The 15,186-nt window shown below is 37.9% G+C and overlaps 3 protein-coding genes across 11 annotated transcripts; 1 reads left to right on the plus strand and 2 right to left on the minus strand.

The window, feature by feature from the left end:
- Positions 1–3,926: 3,926 nt before the first annotated feature.
- Positions 3,927–4,542, minus strand: LOC120254398. Its single transcript, XM_039262509.1, has one exon. It carries the CDS (start codon positions 4,262–4,264, stop codon positions 3,929–3,931), a length of 336 nt encoding a protein of 111 aa, XP_039118443.1. The 5' UTR covers positions 4,265–4,542; the 3' UTR covers positions 3,927–3,928.
- Positions 4,543–5,990: 1,448 nt separating this feature from the next.
- Positions 5,991–10,959, minus strand: LOC120254401 (2-methoxy-6-polyprenyl-1,4-benzoquinol methylase, mitochondrial-like). Of its 9 annotated transcripts, XM_039262514.1 has the most exons (9): positions 10,663–10,957; positions 10,446–10,563; positions 10,287–10,348; positions 9,737–9,892; positions 9,486–9,639; positions 9,062–9,133; positions 8,197–8,305; positions 7,159–7,858; positions 6,431–7,063 (listed from the first exon to the last, which is right to left on the minus strand). In XM_039262514.1, exons 1-9 carry the CDS (start codon positions 10,769–10,771, stop codon positions 6,930–6,932), a joined length of 1,614 nt encoding a protein of 537 aa, XP_039118448.1. In that variant the 5' UTR covers positions 10,772–10,957; the 3' UTR covers positions 6,431–6,929. The 9 variants fall into 9 exon arrangements, with proteins under 9 accessions (XP_039118452.1, XP_039118453.1, XP_039118448.1 ...); XM_039262518.1 differs by lacking the exons at positions 6,431–7,063; positions 7,159–7,858 and adding an exon at positions 5,991–6,303 and having other exon boundaries at positions 10,663–10,959; XM_039262519.1 differs by lacking the exons at positions 6,431–7,063; positions 7,159–7,858 and adding an exon at positions 5,995–6,303 and having other exon boundaries at positions 9,486–9,630; positions 10,663–10,956.
- Positions 10,960–11,724: 765 nt separating this feature from the next.
- Positions 11,725–15,114, plus strand: LOC120254390. Its single transcript, XM_039262495.1, has 3 exons — positions 11,725–12,299; positions 12,994–13,428; positions 14,258–15,114. The coding sequence occupies exons 1-3, from the start codon at positions 11,762–11,764 to the stop codon at positions 14,443–14,445; spliced, it is 1,161 nt and encodes a 386-aa protein (XP_039118429.1). The 5' UTR covers positions 11,725–11,761; the 3' UTR covers positions 14,446–15,114.
- Positions 15,115–15,186: the final 72 nt, after the last annotated feature.

Consider the following 15,186-nt stretch of genomic DNA (forward strand, 5'->3'; position numbering starts at 1 on the left):
GAGTAGATGTTATAGCATTTTAATGCCACAAGCAAAATATTTTCAAGTTCTGATATCAAATATCATAAACTAAGATGCCTTGCTTTTCTTTCATTTATTTATGTATTAACTTTGAGAAACGAACTTCTTTTGGGTTGTTCATCAGTTAGTCATCAATCGCCCAGAAGGTATCCCAATTATTATGTTTACGTTGTACTTCAACTGAATATATAATATCACCATGAATATAACACAGTTGAATAATTACTCTGCCTCTCCATGGAGGAAGGAAGCATGTCTTAAATGCTAGTTATATGGGAAAAAAAGGCTATCCTCACAATATGACATGGAGGTATGTACTATCTATGGCCCTAGTTACACCTACCGCATTGATTGTAAGAATTCTAATGAAGGAAAAGGGACATAGTAAATGGCAAAGGCAACGAAGGGAGAAAACAAAGAAAAGCAACCTCTTTAATGCAGCAGTAAGAGAGTAAAATGGACAAATTTGTTGTGTTCAATGTGATATTCAAGTACCTAATCAGTGAATACCGTCTCAGATGCTTGTGAGTTTGATAAAAGTAAGCTGCATCTGTAATTTCTGTCATTAGAGCTAGTGACTGTATAGAGTCATAGACCATGCCTGTCATACAAAAAGAATATACTTGGCTTCAGAAATATCAGCATTAGTATATATATATTACCAGGTTCATGATCATGTTCTTCGACATTTCATTGGATCCAGTGGAGCCAACAAATCAAGATTACACTTTACATAAACATCAAGAATGGTGCTACTTAACAGAATAAGTAGTAGCATAGGTGTCAGAATTACCTCACACAAGAATGCACATTCTTGTAAATTGTTAATCACCAGCTGATTTGAGGTTTAGCCAGTAATATGAGAATTTGAGAGAGCGTAGTAATTTGTTCCATGAAGATAAATCACTGTCAGCAATCCACATCATCAATCCATCCTTAATTCTGCTGACATTCAGATGATATATAACACAGTGAATTCGTTATGCTGATATGATGGAAAGTTTATCTGCACTGCAGTTCTGAGCTGGATGTCTTTAGAGTACAGCCATGCCAAGCATTGCTTGTACATGTTGAAAGTTGCATCTTCCTTCTATGAACGTGCAAGAATTGGGCACCAAAGCAAATGACAAGAAAAGAAACTATCAAACAGAAGGGAAAAAAAAAGAGAAGGGGAATGCCTGGGTTAGCACTAGCAATCCATGGGATACAGCTAGAATCAAGAACTTTAGCATTGAAAGAACGAGAAGGAATTGATAAATGAGAAAGAATTAAGAATTCCCCACAAATTAATTTTTGTTTTTACTTTTTTCTATAAACCAAAAAAAAAAAAAATGAACACTTGATGTACAGAGTAGCTAATGATTTGGATCAACAATGTCTACAGAGAATGTATAGAGAAGCTACGGATCGCACCCGGTTCGCTTCTGAGCTATGGAAACAAACTCTCGAGAACCTAAAGATAGATTCTTTCTGATTCGCAAACAAACCAATAAGAAAACTCAAAAGAAAGAGAAAATCAAAAGGGTGAGGAGACTTCCCGATGGACATTGCATTCCGGCGAGTAGAAATCATTCTTCTCGAGCAGCGATCTCAAAAAGTCATGGTAAGAAGGGGGCTTGGAGCCTTCATTGGAAGCACTGCGATTGGGAGAGGGACGGTAGGCGGACGGCATGAAACAGAGATGACAGCGCGTGGTGGCGAAATCCTCATCATCATCATCATCATCATCATAAGGAGGACGAGAAGGAGGAAGAGGAGGCTGCTGCTGCTGCTGCTGTTGTTGTTGATTGTGGTTGTGGTCCCTTCTGGCTTGAAGCTTCTTGATTGGGCGGAGAAGGAGAGTCCTTGCTTTGAGGCAACCTCCAGTTCTTTGGCGCCGTACGCGCACACGCTTGGGCTTATCTTCAATGCCCTCATGCTCATCATCATCATCATCATCTCCTCCTCCGACCTTCTCAGACATCAATCAATCAATCAAAAAGAGAAAAACAGCAGCGAGATAGAGAGAGAATGAGAGGAGGAGGAGAACAAAGACAGGAATCAGTTGTCATTGATTATTTCTTTCTTTCTTGGTTTACTACTCATAAATACATAAATAAAAACAAAGGAATCTATCTTACCTGGTAAATTCTTATATTTTTATTAATTTATTAATTATTGAAAACTGGAAAATGGGAATAAATTTATTAATAAGTGCTTGTTGGGTTGGCATTACCGCCTGATTGATTGGATCAAGCCAATTTCTGATTCAAGTTAAGTTAGGTAATAGTTTACACTTTACATATGATATGGCATATGGTATAGGGCTACCACTTCCCAGTCCCTGGTTGGCTAATTACTAATTAGCAAATGTCTTGACGCCAAGAACAGAGCAGAGGATCTGATCTATTATTATTCATTGCACCGGCTTTTGCATCAACAATAACAGTAATAAGTAAAAAGCAAAAAGCAGATAGACAAGACAGCATCATGGCAGTAGTATCTGTAAAGGAAGCGAGTCCAACTCATATACCTCACGCCTTAATCAAACCCACCACTTGCTTAGCAGTTAGCACTTAATTAGCACCATATAAAAATGTACACACACACACACACACAAAGATCAAAGATCAAAGATCAAAGATTAAAGATCAAAGCAGATGAGATGGAGAAGAGAAGAGATGAAATGAGAAAGAAGAAAGGTTCCAAACTGTTGAAGGCGATGAGTTGCAGTAGCAAGAGAGGAGGAGTACGTAGTAGTGATTCCAATAAGAGCATTGAAGAGATACTCAAGAGTGGGCTGGGCACCATTATGGAAGAAGACCTGCAGGATCAGCAGGCGCCTATGAATAATGTCAATGTTAAGAAGAGACACAGAATAATCAGCCGCAAATTCCTCAGTTTCAGAGACATGTACATGCACTTCATGGCTGGTTTCTCTTCCTCTAGAACACAAAACTTCATCGCTGCTGGGGTTGCCATCTAGTTTCTTCCTACTTACCTGCAATCTCATCAACGACCATCCATATATACATGAGCTTAAAGCTTAAAAGCTTGCATGTTTTGATATAAGCTGAAGACAGGGACCGTCCAAGGAGGAAGGAAGGCTCACAGAGGATAACTTTTTTTTTTTTTCCTTTTCTTTTCTTTTCTTTTTAAAGTAATAGTACACAAGGGCAATCCAAACTCCTTTATTAAGTAAGTTAGTGATATTGATGTCATGTTGTTGAATTTACTTGATTTGTTTAGGTGCTTAACCTGCTTCATTTGACTAACCAAATTAACTCACAGAGGGGACAGGTGCAGTTGCGAGTGATGTAGTAAATTAGGACCAACCAGCACCCACAAGGGCCACAACCAATGCTGTGAGTGTATTGTGTGAAATTGGTAAACCATGGCGAGAGAAACTACAGACAAAGGCATCAAGTATCTAACCTGATCTGCAGGCTGATTGTCCCCAAAAGAAAGAGTAGAGGAGTAGGACAACCTGCCCTTGCTTGCAGCCTTGCAAAATGAGAATGGTAGAGATGTTGATCTATCTATCTCCCATCCTTCCCTACTCCCAATGTTTCAACCTTTGACCAAAGACTTTTTGTACCCATCCCAGCTGGAATGGAATGGGGCACCGTGTAAACTCAAATTTCCATTAATGAATCTAAGTTAGCTACAAGCCTACAACTCATGGAGCATCCCAAATTCCAATCCCAACTCCCAAGAGAAAAGAAAACATTGAAGAAAAAGGGAAAAGAAAATCCAATTCATAAAAAAAGAAAAAAGAAGAAGAATAAACAAAAGCATTTCATATCAGCTATATTCTATTGCATAAGAAAGTAACAAAGAAAGAAAGAAAAATAATAATAACTACATATTCAACACTAGTTTTATCCCCAAAAACTACATATTTAGCAGATAATAATTAGAAAAAAAGTTATGATGTTGTGTGGATTGAGGACCAAGGCCAGCAGTCGGTGTTGCAGGCGAGTGGACGTGGGTTGACAAGGAGACGTTGGAACTGTCTGCGGCGAGACGGGCAGAGGCAGCGGAGTTTAAGCCTGAGACGACACCAAACAAGGAATGGCAACCTACGGGCGGTGCGGAGGCGAACCAAGATAAGGCACCTGACACGGACCAGAGATCGTCTGATGCGGTCCATGGTAGTTCGCTTCCTGGAGAAGTGGTAGCTCCGCAGGAACAGCTGTCTCTTTTCCATGTACCCTTCCTCACTTCTCAACATCGGAGCTCTCCCCATCATCATCACCTCCATTCAAGTTAAACCTTAATCCCCCTCTGCTAACTGCTACCAAAACAACCTCTGCACCTCTTCTTGATTTATAATATATATATATATATAAACTTTGCACTACTTCTTGATAAGATTTCAAGAGAAGAGGAGGGAAGGGTTTTGAATTCCTTGGCCTGGTCCCTTCTTGCTTCTCTCTCTCTCTCTTTCTCTCTACAAACTACAAACTACAAAGGAGGAAGAACTTATAGCAGCTAACCTTTATTTATGAAAGCCGTCTCACTCTCTTTTTCCAATGTGTTTCTTTCTCTTTTACTTTTCGCTTCTTTTTGTTTATTTATATGCAGGGGGAAAAGTGTCGAGATGGTTAGATGGGAATTTGATGGCCGGTCCCATGGCTTTTCTGTGTCCTTTCTGCTACGTTAATTTCACCCCTCCCTACTCTTAATCCCTTCCTCTCCTCTTTTTAGATTTTTATCTTATAATTCTCTTTTGTCTACAATTCGCTCTTGCCTGCCCGTAATCTTTGACCACTCCTCCTCCTTCACATACATGCTCAATAACTACTTCAATAATTTCCATACCACTGCTTCCACATTTATTTTAACTCTAATTACTAGTTATCCGTACCGGATGGAAAACTAAAGTACTAGATAAGAGAGGAAAAAAAAATACTCTTCTATTACAAAATACATGTCATTTTTTTAAAAAAAAATATTTTAAAATAATTATCATTTTTCAAGACAAATTTTTTTCAATTTATACTCCAAAAATATATATAGTTTTAAGAGATAAATAGTTTAATAATTTTATTATTTTTTATGTTAAAATTTAGATAATTTAATATTTTTTTAAATTTTTGTACAACATCTTTTAAATGACATGTATTTAAAAACAGAAAGAAAATAATAAATAAAACGCATCACCACCGTGGTCAATATTGTAGAACAATATGAAATTGATTGTGAACTTATGAGACTGAATCAAAATGATTGGATGCAATGGATAGAAATTTAATGAAACGCGATTAAAAAAAATGAATGAATGAATGTGTTTCCGGGAATGCAAAGCCACTCATCGGTGGCTATGCATTTGCAATCTCAGACTGAGCTATTGAAACAGTCAATCAGTTTCAGTGGTTGAGATTAGTTCTCGTCTGGTGACCTTAAAAACAATGAATTAACATATATTTGACCCAGTCTGCATGGTGGCTGATCACACGTGAAAGATGATTTCCAACAGTTTGTCACAGCAAGCACTGCCTAAGGCTTAACATCTAAAGGGTAGCAGTCACGTGATAAGGAATGCATGAGAAATATTATTATAATGTTGACTGGAAAAAAAACGAGAGAAATAGATAATAAGCACTGGCTCAAACTCAAAGTCGCTTTCCTTATACACTGCCAAGCGCCAGCAGCAGAGTACCCGTGCTTGAAACATAAGCAAAGCCACTAGCACTAATCTATATACTCTTTTTAATCCCTTGAAACTTGAAAGCATGGCATGGAATCCTTATCAACAAAGCATAAATTTACAACAGCTGATCCTTCTTCACAAGCCATTGACATTGTCTCGTGTATTACACTATTACATCCCCCCTAGGCATGAAATACTTGTGCTCTGTGGTACCTTGAAAATCACAAGGATACTTACCTTAGCAGCCATGCAAACAATGGACCGCCATTATAAGATCAGGGAGATGCATGACTGGTTCAGATTCATTTCTATAAATAACAATGTCAAATCAATGGCAACATTTCTACTCCTTCAATCACATTCTTGTAATTTCAAGAATTACAGATTCTGCTTGCAGTCTGGCAGGGGACAAGAACAACAGTAATATTTCGCACCAGAGTCTATGGAAATCATAACCACGACGCCTACTTTATAATTATATACTGGAAATAAGTTAGTATCATTCATTTCATGACAGGACTGTGACAAAACTGAATGAGTTTACCCTACAATTTCAATCCAGAATGAATAGCAACTACACCTCCAACAAGATTATCATATTCAACCTTCTGAAATCCTGCATCAAAAATCATTCGAGCAAATGTCTCCTGCACCATGAAAACAAATTCAGAAAAGAGACCAAATTAAAAGATTTGAACAATTGTATCAATTAGCTCAATGCATCAAGTGGCACGTAGCATACACGAGATATCCCTGGCTAATATGTACAAAATGTAAGCACAAGCAAGTGTAAAATATTTATGCCACAGAGATGTTAATTCCTGCATCAATGTATCAACAATAACAATTAGTCATCAGAAACCATTATTGATGATAATTACCATACAGATCACACGCCATTGCATGACATTATATGACATGTATGCCTTTTATGTTCCATAATACAAAAGTGAGAATAAAGAAGATTCTCAGAACATTGTGTGAAGGTTCACTGAATCACAGCATAAATGCACCTTGGCTACCCACGCAAACCACTTGGTAATCGCATAAACAGCAAGAACAAATTCTCAAGTACAAATTCCTTAAATTCTTCTCTTTTTTGCTTTCCAGAACTTGAAATCCCTTTTAGAGTTTACTCCAATTGATTGTTACCCAGTGTTTCTGCCAGTCAAATATCAAGACAAGATGTAGAATTTTCAATCCCATAACAACAACAATCAATCACCGCATTTTATTTGTGTATAACATCAGTGCCAGTAGCTAGTGGAAGCATTTATTCTTTCACACTTTGTCCCCAACTGTATTGCTCCCCTGAAGTCGAAGCAATTGGGCCTTCTTCTGTTCCTCCTTTGATAAGCCCATACTTCCCCTCCAAAGACGATCTACAATTCTGCCCTTGCCAATATGCTGCTCAAGTATGGTAGGCACGTCATCAGGAGAAACATATCCATACCAATCGCCAGTGACTTTATCATCCTTCTTACTAAAAATAATGACATTACCTGCAAACTTATGACCACCTATGTGAGAGCAGGGGTGAACAGACACTTGATCATGAAGGTCACCTGATTTTATTTCTTCTCTAAATTTTCTAACCAGGACTGGTCCACAGAGACCACACCTTCGATCTCGACTTCCATGAGCGCACACAAATACATATGACCCTGACAATGTCTCAACTTCCCCAAAGGACCACCCACTTTCTTTCACAAGCACTTCATCAACAAAATTATCAACATCACCTTGTGTCAGCCCCTTATATTTGATCATGTCCGGAAAGATCATGACATCTCCATCCATTGAGTCCATATCATCTTCTCCTTGATATATGGTCAGACAAGTGCGCCTCTTCAGATCTTCTTTCCGTGCCTTCAGGGCTACCGAGAGAAGTCCTGGCAGTTGGCTACATTCAGTGGTTTCAATATGAGATGGCCACAAATCAGGGCACTTGTGACACAGAAAGACATGTCTCCCATACATCTGGACCGTCCCCACCAATGGCTCCTGCCCAAACTCTGACCTTTGAAACATAAAATCAGCATCATTGTTGATCTCACTCTTCTTACTTGCACTTCCTGAATGTTCTGCAATATTCCAGAGAAGATCCTTTCTCTTGTGGCTCCAACCAGCATCATCAGTCTGCACATCTTGTTCAGCACTGAAAATGTCACCACTGATTACCAGCAGGGTTGCCAAAAAAGGCTACTGGGTGGTCAATAATATCAAAACTCAAACTGCCATGCATGCATACATGGAGCTATAAATATATAATCAGGCAGAATCAAGGAGAATGATAGACATTGAGGTAATTAATACAATAGAACAGCATTCAACTCAAAAAGATTGATATTAATTTAACATCTATTTTGATAAATCATCCTGTGTGCCTCATGCCTACTCATACTATGCATGACTAATCATATCAATCACCCAATGTGCCTCATATCCAAATTTTTTCCTCTATACAACAAAAAAGTATATGCTTCAAACCATGTGGAAGAAACCAAGTGGGGAAACACATAAGAGTGGTTCAGTTTTACCTGGTTAGGGAACCGGCGAATACTCTCAACTAGGTATTGATAAGAAGCTCTGTCACCAGCCACTAACTCTCCCATAGCTGGAATGATTGAAAATGAGTAGTAGTCGTAACTGAATGGGAAGAAAAATGAATCCGAAAACATTAGATAAAGAAGCAAGCCATCAAATACAACAATAGGGATCAATCCAGACTACAAGAAAGTCCCCTATATATATCTAGCAGGTTGCTCAACATATCAGAAACTACAATTATGGTTTATGATTTCAGTAATGAGTTGGTGACCATCAATTACAAGAACACACATGATATAAATATCAAAAACAACAACAATGGATCAATCCGGACCATAACATAGTTCCCTTTGTATATCTATTAACTAGTTACCAATGCCAGAAACTATAATTATGATTTCAGTAATGACTTTGTGAGCATCAATTACAAGAACAAAGATGATATTAATGTCCAGAGTCTGATTTTACTAATGTTAAATTCTGTAGAAAAAAAGAGGAAGATGAGAACAACCACACATGCAAGAGGATCAAATAATATAATATCCTTAACGATTCATGAGAATTGCAAACCAAACAGCATTCTTAAAGACTCAATTTACTAAAATAGAAGCTGAATAATTTACAGTGTTGGATCTTAATCAGAAAAACGATTTACCAACAGCAAATATCAACTTAGAGGAATCTACTTCGTAATTAGAAGAATTATCATCTCATCATAGCTTGCACTATGCTACCAACTAGATTCTGATCACACAAACATAAATTATTTTAATAAAAACTTTCAAACCTTGAAAGCATGGAAAAGTGGACAGAACAATATATAGGAATTTTAGAATAGTTCGAGAAAAAGCTCACATTTGTTTGAAGACAGGAAGTTCCACATGGCTCAGCTCTAGGCAAAGAAACCTTCCTCCTCGTTTCAGCACCCTAAAAATTTAAAAGAAGGCCAGTAAAATTTAGCATGTAATCATACCCATACGCTTGACCAAGCAGAATAATTTTGCATAGTGAGCCAATAAAGGACGAAAGTTTTTATTATCATACTTCCATTCATTGTGAAAACTCCAAAATAACCTAGTAACAACTAACAATTAAAGGACTCACTTTGTCCTTCAGAAAACAACAACTCTTGTTTTTTTCACCATATTCACCATTTTGATGAATAAATATTCATTATCAGGGAAAAATTGTGTGCATCCACAAGCCCCTTATCCAAATGAGGGGTTTTAATCAACAAACGCAAATCAAGTAAAAATTCGAAAAAAATCAAGAACTTCACCTGTAAGCTTCTGAGAGTGCTTTCTCAATGTGTGTTACATTTCTTATCCTGAATGCAATAGTATAGCCATCCATTGACCCATCAGCAAAACTTAAAGCTTCAGCATCTCCCTCTACCCAATGAAGAGAACGATCTTCACCAAACCCTGAAAAGACTAAGAATTGAATCACCGTAGGAGGAGAGAGATGGAAAGCAACAATCATAGCAAAGTTTGATTTCATAGATGGCAAGTGGAATTGCTCTATATATACCTCTCTCAATGGCACGCTTTTTGCCAACATTCAACATGTTTGGGTTGATGTCACATACGAATATTTTTGTCACTTCTTCTGTATCAGCTAATCTTTCCTGTAAGGCTTTATTACTAACGCTATTCATACGCTCAAGAACACGAAAGGCAACATCTCCTGCATAGCCCAGCAAGGTTTAAAACATCATAATTGCACATGAAGAACAGTGGTAATGAATTAAAAAAGGAACGCATAACTTAAGAGATGGATAGAAACTATGATGTACACAGCCATTACTAAAAGTGGTAGAAACTACGGAGCAAGTATTTGCTTTAATGGATTCAATATGTATTGACGACACTATGTTGGTCAAAATAGACCAAAAGAACAAGCAAGCCAATGTTCAATGCAACCTTCAAAATTTAGTAGTTAATTGGGGAGGGATTCATCAAACCAATCTTCTTATTATGTGATTGTGAAATAGCATTTGCATGTTTGGCAAGAAGAACATGAATGGAAAACGGACTGATTGGTTAAAAGAGGAAGGAGTGATTGGGGTGCAGAAACATACCTTTGCCTCCGGCCACATCAAGATGCTTCATTCCAGCAAAAGGATGCAACAATGAAACCAATCTGAAGAGACATACATATAAGGATGAATAATAATAACATAGAATAGTGTGAAATTGAAAGATGAAATGGGGAAAAAAAGGGAATAACAAGAACCTGCCTGTCCTTCCACAGCCTGTGCAAGCTGGTGCTGATCAGGTCATTCATGAGATCGTAAGTTGAAGCGACAGTGCTGAAAACATTAACGACCAATTTGCTTTTCTCATCTTGCTTGAATCCTGCAAAAACGACAACGACAACAAGTCTCAATCACTGGAATGGCAGAGCAAAGGAATAAAGGAATGGAGTGTGGAGACTGGAGAGGAGGTGTCTTGTACCGAAGCTGGTTGCATGAGAATGGAGGAATCGAGGAAGAATAGAAGGTTGATATCTTGGGAGGATTTTGGAAGAGCCGCTTCGCAGCAACGCCATCATCATCATCATCATATTCGTGGTGGTGCTCGTGGTGTCGTAGCGGTGCCGGTCCCCCGCCGCTTACAGTGACAGGACCCTACTTTTCTTTTTCGCGTCTTGATGTTGTGGGGCAAATGGGTCGGATCCGATCTGGAGATTGAGAGATTAGATGGCATTAATTTAGATGATCAAGTGCTCGTGAAGAAGCGTCAAGTCTGGTAGTGGTCGGGTGGATCATGAGATCGTACACTTGAATGGGAGCTAGAGCTAGTTAGTTCGTCACTTGAAGAAGCGGTGCGGTGCAATCATCAACACTGGTCACCGAATGACAAACCGCACACCGCATCACCACCACCAAAGTTCACGCAACCATCATCCATCTCATCATGCTGCTAGTACTAGACTACTAGTTAAACTTTCATGCATGGAATCCATATGTTAAGTTTATATATTTTTTTTATACTAACAATAAGAATGAAAATCATTGTTCTCTATCAATATATAAAATGGATGGTGAATATTAAGAAAAAAAAATATAAATATTCTTAAACATAAAAATTAAGGTGGTTTGCTTTTTCCGAATACTCTGCATTAGCATATAAGTATAGCGTCGGAAGGAATTGGATCGAGCAGGGCTATGAATAAATCAATCTGTTTGGGCTCATCCAGGTGGGCCCAGCCCAGAACCATAAATTCAAGACGGCAACGAACTGGCTGCATCATGGACTTGAATAAATCGGGTCTACCGTTTATGATTGACTTGAATTGTTCCAGAAACACAAATAATTAAATTTAAAATTAAAAACCGACACGTTTTGGTTTGCTTGGAGAAAAAGAAGAAAAAATTTAAATTTAAAATTTAAAAATAAAAATAACAATTCAATTTCAAGTTATCGCTAGTTGGTATGGTTGGAAAAATAAAAATAAAAATAAAATAAATAATTATAGCTTTGCCTCCTTTCCAAGCTTTGTTTGGGGTTTCAAAAGAAGCGCTTAAACCTCGTCCACCCCAATCTCACCCAGATGCCGACAATCGCCGCCATAGCCCTTGATAGCTGCCTCCATCGTAAAAACGGCATCGTCGACGACGACGACGACCACCACCACCACCACCACCGCAATTCTAAGAGCCCCCACCCGCACCCGTCCTTCTTCCCTGCTCTCTACGCCACTCCTGTTTCCGTCCAAATCGCCGACTCCTCCCCAACCCCGGACTTCCCTAACCCCTATCTCCTCAATCACAAGCGCCGCGATTGCGTCCTCCCCGCTGCTCACCATGGCCGAGTGCAACCTGATCATGATCCCGACGAGGCGGATGAAACATCCATCAGAACCGAAGGATACCAAGCCGCCGCCGCGGAGATGAGTACCCCGGATTGCAAGGGGTCCGGGATGGAGAGCGATCAGGATGACGACGTAATCGATGATTTCTTTGACCTTAGAGATTCGATGAGCGTCATCAGCAGCTCTGAGGCCGAGGACGGGGGGGACAACGTCCGACACCCTCGATGCTCTACTCGGTCGGTATATACAGAACACAGCGACTTCTACGATGCTGAAGGTCAGTTATGTTGAATTTAACATGGAAAGAAAGCATCCGTATTTCTTTCATATTTTCTAATTTTTCTGAGTTGTCGTATTTGAATACTGGAATAGCAATCATTGGTTATTGTGGATGGTGAATTGATGTTCGTAACTACATGTTTTTGTTTGTGTGTTGTTGTTGTTGTTGTTGTTGTCATTCTGTAAAAATATCTTCTGGTCTTAGGAGCTAACAATTGATGAGGTTTTGTCATATTTCTGGAGTAATAATGCTTCAAAGTCATCTTCCGGTTTTTTATCTTGTGAATTAAATGCCTTTTAGTTCGAATCTGTTTTTTAGCATTCATCAATTGATGTTGTTTTGCCATGATTAAATTTGAAGTGTTTGCTTCACTTATATTTTCCTCTGCCCGTATAATTCATAATCTTATAGAAAGTCTGTCTGTCTGTCAAAGCAATGGATTTAGTGGAGAATTAGAACCACTAGATTTATTACTAATAAAAGGATTTATGTATTTCTCTGAGAAAATTTCTGTCACAGTTTTGTATTGCAGGTTGTTTCTTAGAAAACAATGAGAAGTTGAGATTATATGCACTTACATATTTTTGTTGATTTTATTTTCAATTGTGGTGTTGTTGAAGTGCATCATTGTGTATATTCTTCTTTCAGTACCCTTTTAATTAAATGTTTCTGCTCATGTATGCTTTTGCAGAATTCCTCTCTGATTGTTCAATATCCCGACCATCTCTTGCCAGTTCCAATTTTGAAGTCGCACTGCAATCTCTAAGGCTTAGTCTTTTTGAGGAGACTGAGAAACGAAAGGGAGCAGAGGAGGCTCTTCTCCATATGCATAAACAGTGGCAGAAATTGTTGACATATTTTTCTCAGTTGGGACTTTCACTTCCTGACATACAAGTTTCTGGAAATCTGTGTTCTGAGATTGACCCAGAACCAATTTGCCAAGAGATTGTAGTTACTAGGCTTGTATCTGAGGCTGTTCAAAGGGGTGTTATCCGGGCAGAAATTGAAGCAATTGCTGAGGCAGTTATTGAAGAGAAGAATTATGAAATTTCTCGATTGCGAGATAGATTGCAATACTATGAGGCTGTTAACCATGAAATGTCCCAAAGGAATCAGGAAGTTATAGGTAAGGTCAATTAGTTTTCTTCTTATTTTTCCCCTGTTGATATACTGTGACCTTTAATTGATAATTTTAATAAATAATCTATTCTTTGTTTGAACCAAATAAATGTAATGCATACTCTGATTCTCTAATTTGAGACATACCGCAGCAAGTAGACACTGGTAGCACGACTTTAATTTGAACTTAAGGGAGCTAGTACTCAACAGTTAAGATGTGTATGAAATCTTTTCATAGTCAAATAATAAGCCTTTTACTGATTCCCTCCTTTTTCTGATATATAGTATATTTAATTGTGCCTCTCCTTTTCCTACTTTAGATGTATAGTTTAATGTCTTTTTTTTCCCTCACAGTATCTATTTGTTGGTAAGTTCCCTCTGTGTGTGTATGCGTGCTTTTGCCTGTATTACTATCTCTGGTTTGTTCACTTCTTGACCGGACTCATTTGTTATGCTAGTTACTCTTGCATGACACAATCCCCAGTGCTTTTATTTATTTGTTCAGGTCAGTTTTTCAATGTGCTTGCATGTGAAGCTTGGTGCTGTGATTGATGTATATTCATGTATATGATTAAGCTATAATCATCTCATTATCAATAACATCCTTAAACATAGGTAATGGAAATTTTTAGTTATGGATCTAATCAGGCTGCCTATTTTCTGATGCCCTTATGTGCAATGCTATCCTTATTTGAGTCTTCTTTCTAGTGCCATTTGTGATTCCTGTCGTTGAAATTGATTTTGCTGGATTCAAGCCATCTTTAATTTTATAAAGTTATGTTATATCCTATTTTCTGCGAGGGAAATATTTGACACTTTTCTTGTTGATTTTGCAGAGTTTGCTCGCCAACGTCGCCAAAGGAGGAATACAAGACAGAAATGGGTATGGGCTTGCATTGGGTTTTCCATCACTGTTGGAGTTTCCTTATTTGGATGCTCTTATATACCAAATTTTGGTAAGGACCAATTGCATGATTCCAGCTCTGATGCTTCTTCGGGTATAATGGAAACTCAGAAAATCTAGCCTTGTGTCTTAAGGAGTACTGGTACACATTTAATTAGAAACATATTCGTTCTTTATCTTCAAGCCATATCTCGTGTCAGAGGATTTTCTTTTTAAGGCCAATTAATTGTTTAGAATCTTTTCCGGATAGAATAGAATGTTCCAGGAAGTAGGTGAGTAGTTGATGGCTGTTCGAGTATCTGACTGTTTAGAATCTTACAGATTAGTGGATGAGCAATAGATTAAGTGGCCAGGGCCGTAGAATTGTTATTCATATGTCTGTAACTGCTGACAATGGTAATTGACCGCATAATGCAGCTATTGATCTCCATCTCTATCTGATCCCTCTTAATTATAATGTGTTGGTGAATCCTTTTGACTGTTTTTCGTATCAAAGCAACATCTGCAACTTATTCCTGAATTAATACTGTCAGAGTCTGTATCTCTATGTGGACCTCAATAACTCAAAGTTTAGAGCTGATGAGACATTAATTTCGCGCACGTCTCTTGACAAACCTAGTGGTTTGTCCTCTTTGTCAATAATAATAATACATAACCAAAAAAAAATAATGAATACATGTTTATGAAAGAATACATTGTAAATCTTCTCCAATGTAATTTTTATTAGAGTTATAAAATTGTATTTCCCATGTCTTTTGATAAATGTATACTCATTTACAAAATCTATGACTTTCACTTGAAATTAAGCCCAACAAAATAATAATAATAATAATAATAATAATAATAATAATAATAATAATA

This window comes from Dioscorea cayenensis, unplaced genomic scaffold (assembly GCF_009730915.1).
Source record: "Dioscorea cayenensis subsp. rotundata cultivar TDr96_F1 unplaced genomic scaffold, TDr96_F1_v2_PseudoChromosome.rev07_lg8_w22 25.fasta BLBR01000432.1, whole genome shotgun sequence".
Lineage (NCBI taxonomy): Eukaryota > Viridiplantae > Streptophyta > Magnoliopsida > Dioscoreales > Dioscoreaceae > Dioscorea > Dioscorea cayenensis.